Consider the following 13,216-nt stretch of genomic DNA (forward strand, 5'->3'; position numbering starts at 1 on the left):
TAGCTGCCCCCTTTCCTCTGTTTTGAGGGCTTTATATGTTCATTGATTGTATAAAGTCTTTTTCTTTCATTCCAGAAAGGTGGTGATGCTGAATACAACCTTTTTGTTTCTCAGCTAGATGAGCTTATTACATAGCATAAACAATCATCAAGTACTCAGTTAATCAAATGAAACTTTATTTCTGTGAATTCTTATACCAACATCATGAAGTTTCTAGCTGAACAACTGATACACGTGTACAGCTTAAGCAGCTCTGAATGGAAAATTACTGCTTACATCAACTTCAGAAGGTAAACTCTCAAAAATGCCACCAGCTTCTTGCTGTAGGTTGTTTTAAATACCCTGCTTCTCTTGAAGCTTCAATTTTTGTATTAAAAACTGCCACCATGAGCTTTAAAAAATGAAAGCAAAGACAAATCTAAGAAATAGATTGAAGTATTTCACTGAGGTGGAGTCTGTCCTCACCTTTTCATAACTATTAGAAATATGTACAAATATACTATTTATCTTAGCTAGACAACTTTGAAAAGAAGGGGAAGTCTAACAACTCTTAAAGCCTCATCCTCCTGCCTGAATCATTTAAACATTTGGTATAAATTCCTTTTCAAGTACTGGCAATTCAGAGTAGTGCTGCCCCTGTTGCACCAGTCAGTCAGGCTGTATTGGTGCAATAGACACTGAAGAATCTTCCGTCATGCCCTGCTTTAACTGCCTTTTCTCATGGTATATGAAAGGGAGATGAATTGTTCTTTCTGCACTTGGAGGCTGGAGGAGCAAGATTTTGTGGAATGGAGCAACCACCTTCCATCAAAGAGGCTGTAATGATGCAAGGAATGAGCCAGTTTAAATGCACCCTGGCTCCACTGCAAGAGGCAGCAGGTATTGACAGGATTTCATCTATGCCTAAAGCTTGTTCCTATTTCTGGGATCTGAAAGGGAAGCTGTAACATGCAAAACTAGGTTGTTCCAGCTCTGTCTCTGACAAATGTGGTTGCTGTGACAAGCTGCTAATCTCCATGTAGCTGTGATGATGTCTGTGAGTTAAAGGGCTCTGTCTGTGCCCCCCACTGCCCCCACACTGGTGGGCTGCAGTTAGAGCACCCAGGCAACATCTCTGTACAACTCAGGACAAGTTTGTGCTGTTCTAAGACCTGCATGACTTATTCCAGGATAAGGCAGTAGCTGCTTCTTACAAAGCAGAACATGCTTGTAGGAAGAACATTCCACTTGAAGAACAAAAGGGGCATCTGGAAAGAGGTGCCACTGCCTCATTTTGGGTAGTACTGACTAACTGTACGTTCAATCAAATAACATGACCAAGCAGGCTGTGCCCTCCAGGCCTGAAGGTGATACAAGCTATCCAATCGTATGAGCTCTTTCCACTCAGCTGAAGAGGCACAGCAAGTGGCAAGACTCCAGCCCCAGTAACGCTGCTATGTCAGAGACCATGGTGTCAGTTAACAACTCACTTTCTGTTCCTCTTCAGCTTCCTGTCCTTCCAGCATGTGGCCTTATTTATGCCAAGGTGATCTAAATGGGAGCCTGCACAAAGTTACAATTCCATACTCAGAGGCAGCAGCTATTTTCAGCAGTGTCCCTTACATTAGGTGGTGCTTAGCACACTCCAGCACTTCTTGAAAGGATTTAGGCAACAATGCAATGCAGTATAGCCTCCTTAATGTTGTTACTGGGCTTCTTTTATCAAAAATGTAGGCATATCTTGGGCTCTAAGTCTCATATAAGGTAAGGGGTGAATGTTTCCTACTTTTATAAACCCATTCACTAGGACAGAGTATGTAAGTCAGACACCCTATTCCATGACCTTAGCAAGTCACAGAGCAGCAGGGAGCCAAAGCAGAACAGGGGTGTAGCTGGAAAATGAAAGGTCTCCCTGGGTGAGGGGTATGTCCAAGTCATCTATACTCAACAAGATTAGACAAGAACTGATGTTATTTTGAGTCAGACAGCAGCAGCAACTGCAAAAGGTCACAATTGCAGCACAGTTGATGTAGACAACTCAGAACCTACTCTTGCATGTTACATTAAACCCCACAGGTCAATGTAAATATTTTTAGCACCAGTACAGGTCAGGAAAGACATTTATGACATGCTGTGTACCTCGTGCAGAATCTGTAAGAGGGAGATAGTTCTGCTTGTGCAATTCAAGCAACATATACACACCTCCATAAAATCACCTGATTTTAAAAGATTACAAATCTTAAACTGGAGTTGAGTTCCTAAAATTAGGTTGCTGATTTGGTTCTGCTCAGACCATCATGTGATCTATGTGTTTTTCATCATTTATTTAAATGACCCTTGAACAATCTCTTGTTCTTCATCTGCCAGGCAGTATCAGTAAGAATCTATTTGTTTCATCATAAGTTTCCGGCTGTACTCGTAGGCAAGGAACAGCGCCCCGTTGGCCACAAATGCACGGATCATAGTTGGTGTTAGTCCAGAATACAAGGCAAGCACACCTAGAAATGAAACCAGAGCAGTTAGCCATTTATTGAAGTGGCTGTCTGCATCAACCCCTCTGCTCTTACCTGTGAAGGGTACTGAAGCAATGTTTCTGCTTAGAGGAGCATGAACATAGAGAGCTGAACTCACTGCTGTAGCTACTGATTGCAGTGGTACTGGATACTGATATGGGAGTATCTAATGTTGTAACAGGAGTTTAGCCATGTAAGGGCTTATGCTAGATGCTTATTTCAGGTATGACAAGTTCTTGGCCAGCTGAGATAACGTGACAGCTGTTGTACCACAGCTGGCAAGGGGGCAGCAAGACTATGTTAGAGCTGTGCCCTAGGTCAGACTCCAGTTCTGATGAGTATCCTACCTAGCAATGGGGCCACGATTCATGTCTGCTGCCATGTATATTCTCTCATGTATATTCACTCTCTTCCAAAGTGCCTGACACAGGCCTTTTCCAGAGAGGAGATGCTGAGGTAGATGCCTCAAGTTTCCAGGCTGGATAGGGCTGTTTGATAAATCAATCCTCAACCATATATTAACTTCTAGAGGTGAAGAAAACTTCTGCATGGAACTTATCTAGTCCCTTCAGTTTTCATGTATAGATTTGGTCACAAGTAATAAAGCCCATTTCTTTATCTGCTTTTAATGCATAGTAAGCTTCTGTTAGGTTTAAGTGAATCATCTCCTGAACCAAGAGGCAGGGAAGATGAAGTAGGTCTCAGTTTCTAGATTCCAAGCTTTCCATACTACATGAGGTAGATATTCAGTTGGTCGGCTTGGATACTCACCCTCAGTTCTCACAAGAGTTACAAATGTTCCCATAAAGCCTGCCTGTTTTCCAGCCATTGAAAGAACCTGAATTCTAGATTTGACACAGTCCACAGGATACACAGCAATCCACAGACAGCTGCCTCCAAAACCTCCACTTAGTAACAAAGGGATGGGACCTAAAAGTTAAGAGATACATTTTTATACACAATATTCCACAATATTCACTAACACAAATTTAATATTATTTCATCTACAGGATTCAAAGGGAACAGAGGAAACTGCTTATGACACAAGAGCAGTTGCTGTTCTCTCATTAACCTTTAAGTCAATTTCAAGCCACTGGTAAATTGCAAGTCAACTAGAGACTCAAAGATTATAAAGAGTGCCTCTTAGATTACTGGCAGTGTTAAAAAAAAACTATAACTCAGAATTCAATTTTGATTCTATTAACTAAATTCACTTTTTTAACACTTGTAATCACTTTCCAAGGTTAATTGTGAAATGGTTTAGAGAAGCATCATATAGTGTTGCTAATCATATATAGAGAATTTGGTAGAGTTATTTTGTAATCAGTCATTTCTTTCATGATGGACTCTGATTTTGTATTTCTGATCAGATGTTTGTAAATGTTTTGTTACATGTCCAAAATGCACGCAGCTGAAATCCTGACTCCAAGCAAGACTGGTTCAGTTAACAGGAGACAGGCAGTCTTTATTCTGGCATCACCATGGTTTTTTCCCTTCTAATTTTAAATCTCAGTGTTCTCTTACTATCATTGTAACTACATCTAATGGTTAGCATGCAGTTCAGCATAAACTTGAATACACTGTTCAAGAGAATGCAGCTAAATACTTCAAAATCACTCTGAATGGCAGCTGAAATGAAATAGTACGGAGTTATGTTACACTGTGGGGTCAGATATTTCAGCAGTTTTGTAGTGTTAGTTCACTCTGTTATTTCTCTATTTATGATACATCCTGCTTCATTGGAAAATGGTCACTTCAATAATTTATTACTGTGTATATATAAGATGCAGCCCTCCAAATTTAGTATGCCTCATTTCCTTCATTTGGGTGTATTTTACAACATTATTAGTATATCTTCAGAGAAGATATGCCCCCCTTTATGTCCCCCATGACAGCATGCTAAAACCCACCTGTAAAAAGGCACCATACCTAATTCATCTTTTGATCTCCCAGAGGCAAAGAACGTCCGGCTCAGTTCATACCCTCCAAAGAAGAAGAAATAGCCTGGGACTTCCCGCAGCAAAGTGCTTGACAGGCCACGATAAAATCCAAGGGGACCATCCTTTTGGATAACACTCTTCACTACTGACCAAACTGTACTGAGAGAGGTTGGCCCAGTTAGTGATACTTATTAGCCAGATAATGAGAAGTTACAGACCAATAGGCAACGGCAGCAACAATTAATGGTGAGACCTATCGTGCAAACAATTGAATTAATGTAAGACTTAGAGCAAGATCCTGCTGGGAGCCCTTCACTGGCATCCAGCTTTACTAGCACTAGCACTAGGGTCAGCAGGCTGTGACCCTCCCAGCCACAGCTCTTCTCTGGTTAGCAATGCACTGTAAATGTGACACTGAGCTAATAGAGGATCTGAAGAAATTATGCACAAGGAAGGGTTTCAGGGATACTGAGCTGGGTGTATACTTACTTGTGTCCCTGGATTATCTTTCCTGACAACTGCATTTCATGCATGGCCTGTAGCCGGCACTTCACCAGCTCTGTGGGACACAGGACAAGGGTGGCAAAGGCAGAGGCAAAGGAGCCTGCAGCAGCATTCTGTAGATCACTGCAAGAAAGAAACTGCAGAAGGTATTTGGGCACTGACCTTCAGTGCAGTGGAGGCACTGCACCAGCAGTCAGCTTCCTGCACTTGTACCCTAAATACCATCAAGAAAAACTGGCAGTCTTGGGGGAAAGATTCTTAAGGGCAAAGGGCAGTTACTTGAACCAGAGGGAGGAAAAACCTAGCTCATTCCATATTCTTATACAACTGAAATACACCCTTTTGACACCAAAGAGATATGTTGCAACCTCTAACCTTTTCTTGCTATACTTCAGTAATTGGAGAAGAGTAAAAGCCAGGAAGAGAAGATTTAATAGCATTTATGAAGATTTCCATAGACTTGTTTTACTGAGAAACTTTTGGTTACTTATTACTTCCCCAAAGAGAATAGGAGCAATAATCACCTCATATAGATAGATGTCAGTATTTTCAAATTCACCTCACCAGTATTAATAAAGGCTTTCAGTGGAGGATGCTAGAAAACTGAAAGCAGGCACAATGGATCACTGTAATCTTTGTATGGATGTGCTGCTATGAATACAACCATGTGAATCAGAGACAGCACAAACATAAACCACACCACCAAACAAGACAGCACTGTCATCTGCAGTGACTCAGTGTTCCAAAACTGGGGCTTATTTTGTGGTAATTTTACACATAACACAGATTCTGGGCTCCTAAACTGCCAGGACTCAAAAGGCTGGTACTTGAGGGCAACACTGCTTTATGATGCATTTTAAACAGGCTTCTACATACACTGGTGTTTTGGACAGGAGCTGCATAATAGCATAGAAGTGGAACTTCTCTGGGGAGTCAGCATAGTTGAGACTGATCTCACTGCAGCAGAGAAATTCTTTCCATCCAAGGGAGATACTTGCCTTGTGCCCAGCAGTTTGATATATCTATAGTATCAGAGATTAAAGCTACAACTTTTCACCTTGAAGCATCACAAAACTCAAGTTATGACATGAAGCAAAGCTCATGACATTCAGATATAGCAGTAATGAGAACTTTCAAAGTGGAAGATATCAGTAACTGCCTGCAGAGCAGCAAATGGAATTTAGCACTTCTCTTTCCAATTTGTTGTCTCACTTTAGACTTTATGATGAAATCTATTGGTTGAACTAAGCATATATTAAAAGATAAACAGAATTCAGCATTTCTCTTTTCATTTCTTTTCTTTGTGACTTGTGCATCAGTGATAGGTATTCCTTTAACTGAAAAATGTTTTATAGTTTGTTCTTTTCTGAAGGTGTAATAGTACGGTAACAATGGGTGGGGATGTCCTGGACATCATCAGGACCCTGCTGAAGATCATGTCAATACAATTCTCTCTTACATGTGCCTCATAAGGTGCCCCCACAATGATCCAGATGAAGAGAATAAGGAAACAACACCAAGGGACAATCTTTCAAGTAAAACTTAAATTCTTTAATGTTTTGTCCTAGAACAGCTCTGCAGTCACACTATTTGACCTTGAATCAACAAGGCATTAAAGAGCCATCTTGGATCTGAAAAGCACCATTACCTGACCAAGGAAATAATTGTCAGATGCCAAAGGTGCTTGCTATTGCTACATACTCACATTCCCATTCCGTATCCAACTCCAAAGACAGAGCAGTACACCAATATACTGTTTCAAAGTTTCATGCACTACCTTCCCTACATCCAGCATGACCATGGTGCCTCAGTCACGTGAGATGATCCCAGGACATCTGCACATCTGCAGTCTACCTCCCAGCATGATCACAAAAGACAGTGAAGAAGTGAAACATATTGCTGGTAGGCCTACCTCCTACTTTTTAATGGGTAGGAAAAGTTAAGGGGTTTGTAGGGTTAGCAAGCTTTTGAACCTTAAAGAAATACATTTTTTAAAGCAAGACAATATTTAAAAAGTACCCTTCTCCCTTAGTATGCCTCCTTGTAAGAACAGCCACTACCTCCCCTGAAAAATCAGAACAACCTAGATATTAAAGGAATACAAACTTTCAGGTCTTGAAATGCTCCATCCTATTGGTAAAAATGTTCCAGATCTTGAATACTCCAGTTAAGCTGTGATCATCTAAACCAGCCAGCTGCAGTGACTGGTTAGTAGACAGCTCTGTTATATTAGACACTATATTGTCACACTAAGGCCAATATTCCAAAATTTACTACACTGTACACTGTCAGAGGAGAGCCTGGGACCTCACTTGCACCTGACAGTAGAGTATTGGCAAATAGCAATTACATGAAATTTTATAATGCAAACCAGATATTTATTACTAACCTGAGCTTTGTTTTTCTGTCTACTCCAACAATTCTTCTCACAATTTGTTGGCAAAATCCATAGCACATGAACAGAACAGAGTTTTCTGCAATGTTGGCTACAAGTGCTGGTGAGGTTCCCTTGTAGAAGCCTCGAAATCCCACTTGCTTATAGGTTTTGACAAAACAGTCAACAAGTCCTTTGTACATGTTGGGGAACGTCTGCATCTTCACCTTTGCAGTGTCAAAGGGCTGGCCAGTCACCACACAGGCTGTCCCACCTAGGCAAGCAGTGGAAGTTAACAATGGCTGAAGGTTATCACAACTGCAACACCTATGCTGGAGCACCAGTATTAAGAAAATCACACAGAAAGCAAAGATGAATTAATTCCCTGTAGGAAACGACAAGTGCTCTGATTTTAGCACAATGGCGTCAATTGTCACTGGTGAATTTAGTTACCTTAAGAAAAAAAAAAATCAGGCAAAAGAGCAGTAACATCACGATTCTCATTAAATATTTTTTTAATCTCATGAAAAGCAAGCATCTAAATGAATCAGCTCACTTTTACAAACTTGTACTGAATTAGAGGTATTGTTCTGCAATCAAGTCACTTGTGTCAATGAGTTAAATAGCATTTTCCTTTGCCCATTAATGCAGTGGTTCGGAAGGCATCTCTGATTTTACATTCCAATAACAAAAAAAAAATCTCAACCCTGAAAGATTAGTATTCAAGTGATTCCTCCAGGACAAGAGGAGCACTGCTGAGAGTGCTAAAATGATCATACATAATAAATTGATAACCAAACACTCAAACCCTTTATTTCAAAACTCCATGTGGCTGTTAAGCACATTTCTTTCCAGAGACTGGAAGTGTCAAGTGTGAGCTGAAAAAGGGCAAAAGGGCAAAGTTTCTCAACACGTTATCTTTTCCAAACTGAACTGCAAGGTCAATACCCTGAAAACTTGTGTGATATTTCCTTCAATGTCATCAATAACCATTTTGCTCACAGCGCAGTGTTCTTCTGCTGATCTAACTCAGTTCTGTAGTCTGCAGGAAGAGCTGATGTTACACTTTTCCAGTAAGAAACAGTGTGCAGCGATAGCAATCTATTAGAAGCAGATACTTGACAGGAAACACATGAAAGGTGTACCTTATATAGGGTTCATGGTTTTGTTTTGTAGCAAGAGAGAACTTTACTAAAAGAGAAGCTGATCTTTAACCAAAGCACAATTGACATGCACATACCTTAAATTATCTGTAAATACAGATAGGAAAGCAACTGAAACAGAAACAAATTAGTACATCAAAACAAGATTAGTTATTTTTCTTTTAAGTGGGGAGAAGAGTATTTGTTTAACCAGTGTTATTAGCGGTCCATTTTACTCTTTGCAAACACATTTGTATAACATTGTTCTTGCTTCTCTGCAAAGAGGTACTCCAGGCCTTTGAGAAAACTCAGCATCTAGCTGCCATAAAACCTCCTTCCCAACCAGATGGATCATTAAGACCTTCAGAGCAAATCATGCAAGGAAGCACGAAGAGTTTCCTGCTCTGGAAGGATATCCAAGGAGAAAAGTAGCTGGCTCAGACCAGTAACACCCATGTAAGGTTCAAATAAAAAACAGAGCTGGGAAGGCTCAGCCAGTGTTATTTGCAGGGAAATCAGGTAGATATTGTCTACAGGACAAATGCTAGGTTCCTGTAATAAAATAATGACTGTTGGAAGATGTCCAGGGAAACCACGAATGTTCTTGGAAATGTAAAGCTGAAAAATTTGGATTTGACAGAATGGCTGTTCCAAAAAGGCTGTTAATGGAGTTGGCTCAAAAAGCCTAGTAAATGGCAACAATTAATTTTGTAAGGCTTAAGATAGAAAGTCCTAGTTTTTATCTGAGATATTAAGAAAAAAAAATTTTCCAGCCAGCAGTAAAGAGTCACAAAAAACCCAACACAACTACAAAATTAAAACAAACCAGAAACCCAAAAAGTCAAATCTGTTTGAACTTTCAGACAAGTGTGGTCCTAATAATGTGGCAGTGGTGGGGAAAAGAGTCCTACTGAATCAAAGCAGGTATTAGAGGTTGCTTGGATCCTAGGTGAAGGATGACCACAGACATCCAAATGACTTCTTTATTCTTGCCCAGAATTTGCTTGCCTCAATATGTCATTACTTATCAGCTAGTCAAGACTGTATCTGGAGAGGAAGGTAAAACCAGGTTATGCATTTTCTGGAAGAACAAGCTGTTTGCTTACTTAATTACATTTTCTAAAGAGTGCAGAGATTGCCACACTGGACTTGTGCTGTTACCCCTTTCTCATTGCACTGTTAACCTCCACTGACAAATAACTGCAAATAACTACCATTGAATGCACTTAACACCATTAATACTGCCATATTCACAGCATTAACATTGCCATGAGAGGACTGACTGCAATATTTATTGTATGGGAAAGAAAAAAAGATCACTAGCATTGTCTAAACTAGTTCCAAAAGTAAATTAGACAAATCTTCCACCTTTTCCATAGAACCACTGTTAGGTTAGAAGTGGCAAAAAGACCCCTTTTCCCTGGCAGAGTTCAAAATTGCATCCCTGAGCCACAGACATTACCAACATGGCAATATCAGTGAGAAAGTGCAACCATTTCCACACAACCGGTCCAGCAAAATTTGACAGCACAGAGCAGACTGAAGTGGAAGTCAGTTATGCAAATTCATCATCAGTTCTACTACTGAGCTTCACAGGTTTTAGAGATTCACACCAGGATGTTCTCTGAGCCAGAAACCCTTCAGGCAGCCTTTTGTCCCTTTCACTTAGGGACGGTTCCTGTGACAAAAGCAGCACCTCAATCAACCACGCACTGAATTCCTTGCAAAACCCTACTGATACTCTGACTGATTCATAAACTCATGTAAGCAGCACTTAAACCTCCTTATAGAAAATTATTAGTCTGAGAAAAGTGTTAGGTCTTCTTCACTGTGTGGCAGGGGTTTCACCAGGGAGGAGCAATAGTGATACAGTTACAGCACTGGCTGAGGTCACTGCTTCTCCTTATACCCTTAAACCACAGAAGGTGAGGCTTTTTATAGCAACTGCAAACTGCTTTTATATTTGTCAAAGGCATTAAACCTGTCTCAGAAGTTTTGTGCAGTTAAGCATTACCTGCAGCACCTGCTGTGAGGTCAATAGCAGCCTGAACAGCAGAATTGATCCTCATGCTTCACACTTGTTTATCAATTATTTCAGGGCAAAGTCTCCCGTTTCCTCTTAGGTATGGAGATGTTTGTTTCCTGAGGGAAGAGAAAGATGAAACATACACAGTTTACAATAACTTGACCGGCAAAAGCATTACAGGAATGCCCTCAGATCCACTCTTCCATTTAGAGACAGAAAATGGTTGTGCTCATGAACGAGACTTAGCATTCTTGTATTTTGACTGATTTTACTGCATTGGGCAGATCTCCTGGAGTATCACTGCCTAGCTTCAGCTTACTTGGGCTTTCCAGCTTCTTATCTCCCTGGATCTCTCAAATCAAAGCTTAAGAGTGCATCCAGGGAACAGTGCTGAAGGTTACTTTTATATTGATTATAGAGGCATAGTCTTCCCTCAGGTGTCTAAGGCTGGAATATTTCATGCTTGTCTCACCTCCTCACCTATAAAACATCTGCTCTCCTCGTGGTGAAGAACAGGTAAGAAAACTCTACCCATGATGATACACTGGGTGGCTTTCAGAAGAGGAGTAGAAAGGGAATGAACATGAGCATCTTGAATTGTGTCTGGCTGTCATGTTCCTAGTGCAAGTCCCCCCCACAACAGAATATTATAAATAAGAATTACACCTCATCTCTCAGGAAGGCAGCTGGAAAGCAAAAATACAAATGTGACACTTTGAAATAAAACATTCAAATGAATTCAGTTCTCAAGTTTTCATCAAGATACTTTCACTGGGCAGGCAGTTAAAACAAGCTTATTTATCTGGGGTAAAATAACTCAGCCAAAGAGCTCCCACTGTTTCAGAACCGTGCTGCTGTCTGGCAGTGCTGTCAAAAAGCTGCATGAGTCTTAATACCCACACAAATTCACATGTGAATTAGTGCCTCACTGGCTTTTAAGCCTGTCTTCAAGCACAGTACATCAGTAAACAGAACAATTTTCACTCCTCTACCTACTGTAATGCTTCTTTTGAAGCCTGTTACCTCCCAAAATGTATTATGGCATAATTTGAATGGGAAACATAATTCCCAGTAGGCTACCTTGAAAGAATCATAGAAAGATACATTGTATAAACTACATCCTTCGTACAAGAAACATAGACACTTGGATACAACCAAGGCTTTCAGAAAGCCTGTATCTAAACAGATTTATTATTCTTGAACATTAGAAAAATACACCAGAAGGCCAAATACTGTCACTCAGTGACTTTACCCATCCAATCTGTTACATAAATCTAAGGGAGCTTAAAACAAAATAAAACATGGCTCTTGCAATAAATGGCACTAACACAAGTAATTCCACAATTGTGGCTTCAGATTTGAACTGTTTTGTTACTGACAGCATGGCACACCACTTGTTACTTCAACATGGAGGCTCCAAGGCCAAATTATGCTTGGTTATCCTATATATCTCATTAGTGTTCACACTGCACTCTGAGTTTTGCTCCTTATTTAGGGGAGAAAAAACCAAATCATCAAGACAGACCTTGAATGAAAGGAATTACTAGAGAGCAACAATTTCCTGTGTTCAGTAAAATGTACACTGCTTTCATCATGCTGAGTGCTTATCGATTTGTGCCAGTCCTCAAAGGGAGCATATGCCAGATCACCCACAGAAAACTTGGCAGCAGAAGGAAAAAAGTATATGCCTATAAAAATATTTATATATTTTAATATTTAAGAGACAAGGAAGTTTAGTCGTCTGATCCATATCAGCCCAGTGCCACTTTCAGAAGATTGAAGTCTTAGTCAAAACTAAATTAGTATTATATCAGTACATACCTTTTTTTTCCTGTTTGTAATAATACTACTATATTAAAAGCTGAATCTAGGTAGAACGAGGCGGCAACTGCTCTGTGACTTCCAAAGCAAATCCAAACCTCAAACCTGGAAATACAGAAGCATTGGTTAGTGTAACAGGTCCTGCAGAGTCCGGATGTTATTTCAGCCCCAGATGTTTCTCCCTGCCCATGCAGTCCCCAAAGACCGAGATGCACGCAGAGGGCAGCGCTGCTCCTTGCAGGAGCCGCGTGGGCAGGCCGTAGCTGCGCTCCCCAAGGTCACAGCGGGCCGGCCCGGGGCGGCAGCAGCGGCAGGGCAGCCGCTGTCACACGTGCTGCCGGCGGCAGGCACACAGCGCCGGCTCCAGCCCTCCTCAGGGGGAAGGCTGAGCACCCCCGCTCCGCCGGCGCCGCCCGCTCGGAGCAGGAAGCCCCGGCCGGCCTGCGTTCGGCGGAGGCCCGCGCTGGCAAAGCCCGCCCGCCCCCGGCCCGCCGCCTCTCCCGGGCGGCCGCACCGCAGCCGCGGCTGCCCGGGGGCCGCGCATCCCGAGCCCGCCGCGCATCCCGGCCTGTGCGCGGGATCCTCCGGCCGGCCCCACCGCCCCCGCCCGCTGCCCCCGCTCACCGCCCCCGCTCACCGGAGCCGCCGCCGCCCGAGCGGCCCCGCCGCCTGTGCCCCGAAAGAGGCGGCGATGGAGGCGGCGCGGCCCCGCCGCGGCCCCAGGGAAGGCGAGGGCCGGGCAGGCGGCGGGGGGGCGGCGGGGCTGGGCTCTGTTTAAGCTGGGGCTGGGCCGTGTTTCAGCTTACTGAACAGGATGCAACCGAATTTATGAATTAAAACCAATTTTTTTTTTTAATTTTCTTGGGGTTTTTTAAGATATATGTTTGTTTATTTTTCTTCCAGTTGGGTGATTTTGT

The 13,216-nt window shown here is 42.0% G+C and overlaps 2 protein-coding genes across 3 annotated transcripts in view; one reads left to right on the top strand and one right to left on the bottom strand.

The window, feature by feature from the left end:
* Positions 1–13,216, top strand: part of LOC131096656 (phosphatidylinositol 3,4,5-trisphosphate 3-phosphatase TPTE2-like) — a 35,301-nt gene that overhangs the window by 21,100 nt on the left and 985 nt on the right. The gene's annotated exons all lie outside the window — the stretch shown is intronic.
* SLC25A15 (solute carrier family 25 member 15) lies at positions 162–12,710 on the bottom strand. 2 transcript variants are annotated; one of them, XM_058045145.1, is made up of 8 exons: positions 12,505–12,710; positions 12,304–12,404; positions 10,467–10,595; positions 7,326–7,584; positions 4,922–5,059; positions 4,422–4,591; positions 3,264–3,422; positions 162–2,477 (listed from the first exon to the last, which is right to left on the bottom strand). In XM_058045145.1, the coding sequence occupies exons 3-8, from the start codon at positions 10,519–10,521 to the stop codon at positions 2,353–2,355; spliced, it is 906 nt and encodes a 301-aa protein (XP_057901128.1). In that variant the 5' UTR covers positions 10,522–10,595; positions 12,304–12,404; positions 12,505–12,710; the 3' UTR covers positions 162–2,352. The 2 variants fall into 2 exon arrangements, with proteins under 2 accessions (XP_057901128.1, XP_057901127.1); XM_058045144.1 differs by having other exon boundaries at positions 10,467–10,594; positions 12,300–12,710.

Source organism: Melospiza georgiana, chromosome 2, assembly GCF_028018845.1.
Source record: "Melospiza georgiana isolate bMelGeo1 chromosome 2, bMelGeo1.pri, whole genome shotgun sequence".
NCBI lineage: Eukaryota > Metazoa > Chordata > Aves > Passeriformes > Passerellidae > Melospiza > Melospiza georgiana.

Excerpts from the sequence above, each read along its gene's own strand:
- SLC25A15 (XM_058045145.1), bottom strand. The coding sequence starts at position 10,521 with ATGAGGATCAATTCTGCTGTTCAGGCTGCTATTGACCTCACAGCAGGT. Across the intron at positions 7,585-10,466 it reads CCTCACAGCAGGTGCTGCAG|GTGGGACAGCCTGTGTGGTG; the intron begins GTAATGCTTAAC and ends CTGCTTGCCTAG. Across the intron at positions 4,592-4,921 it reads AAGATAATCCAGGGACACAA|TACAGTTTGGTCAGTAGTGA; the intron begins GTAAGTATACAC and ends AACCTCTCTCAG.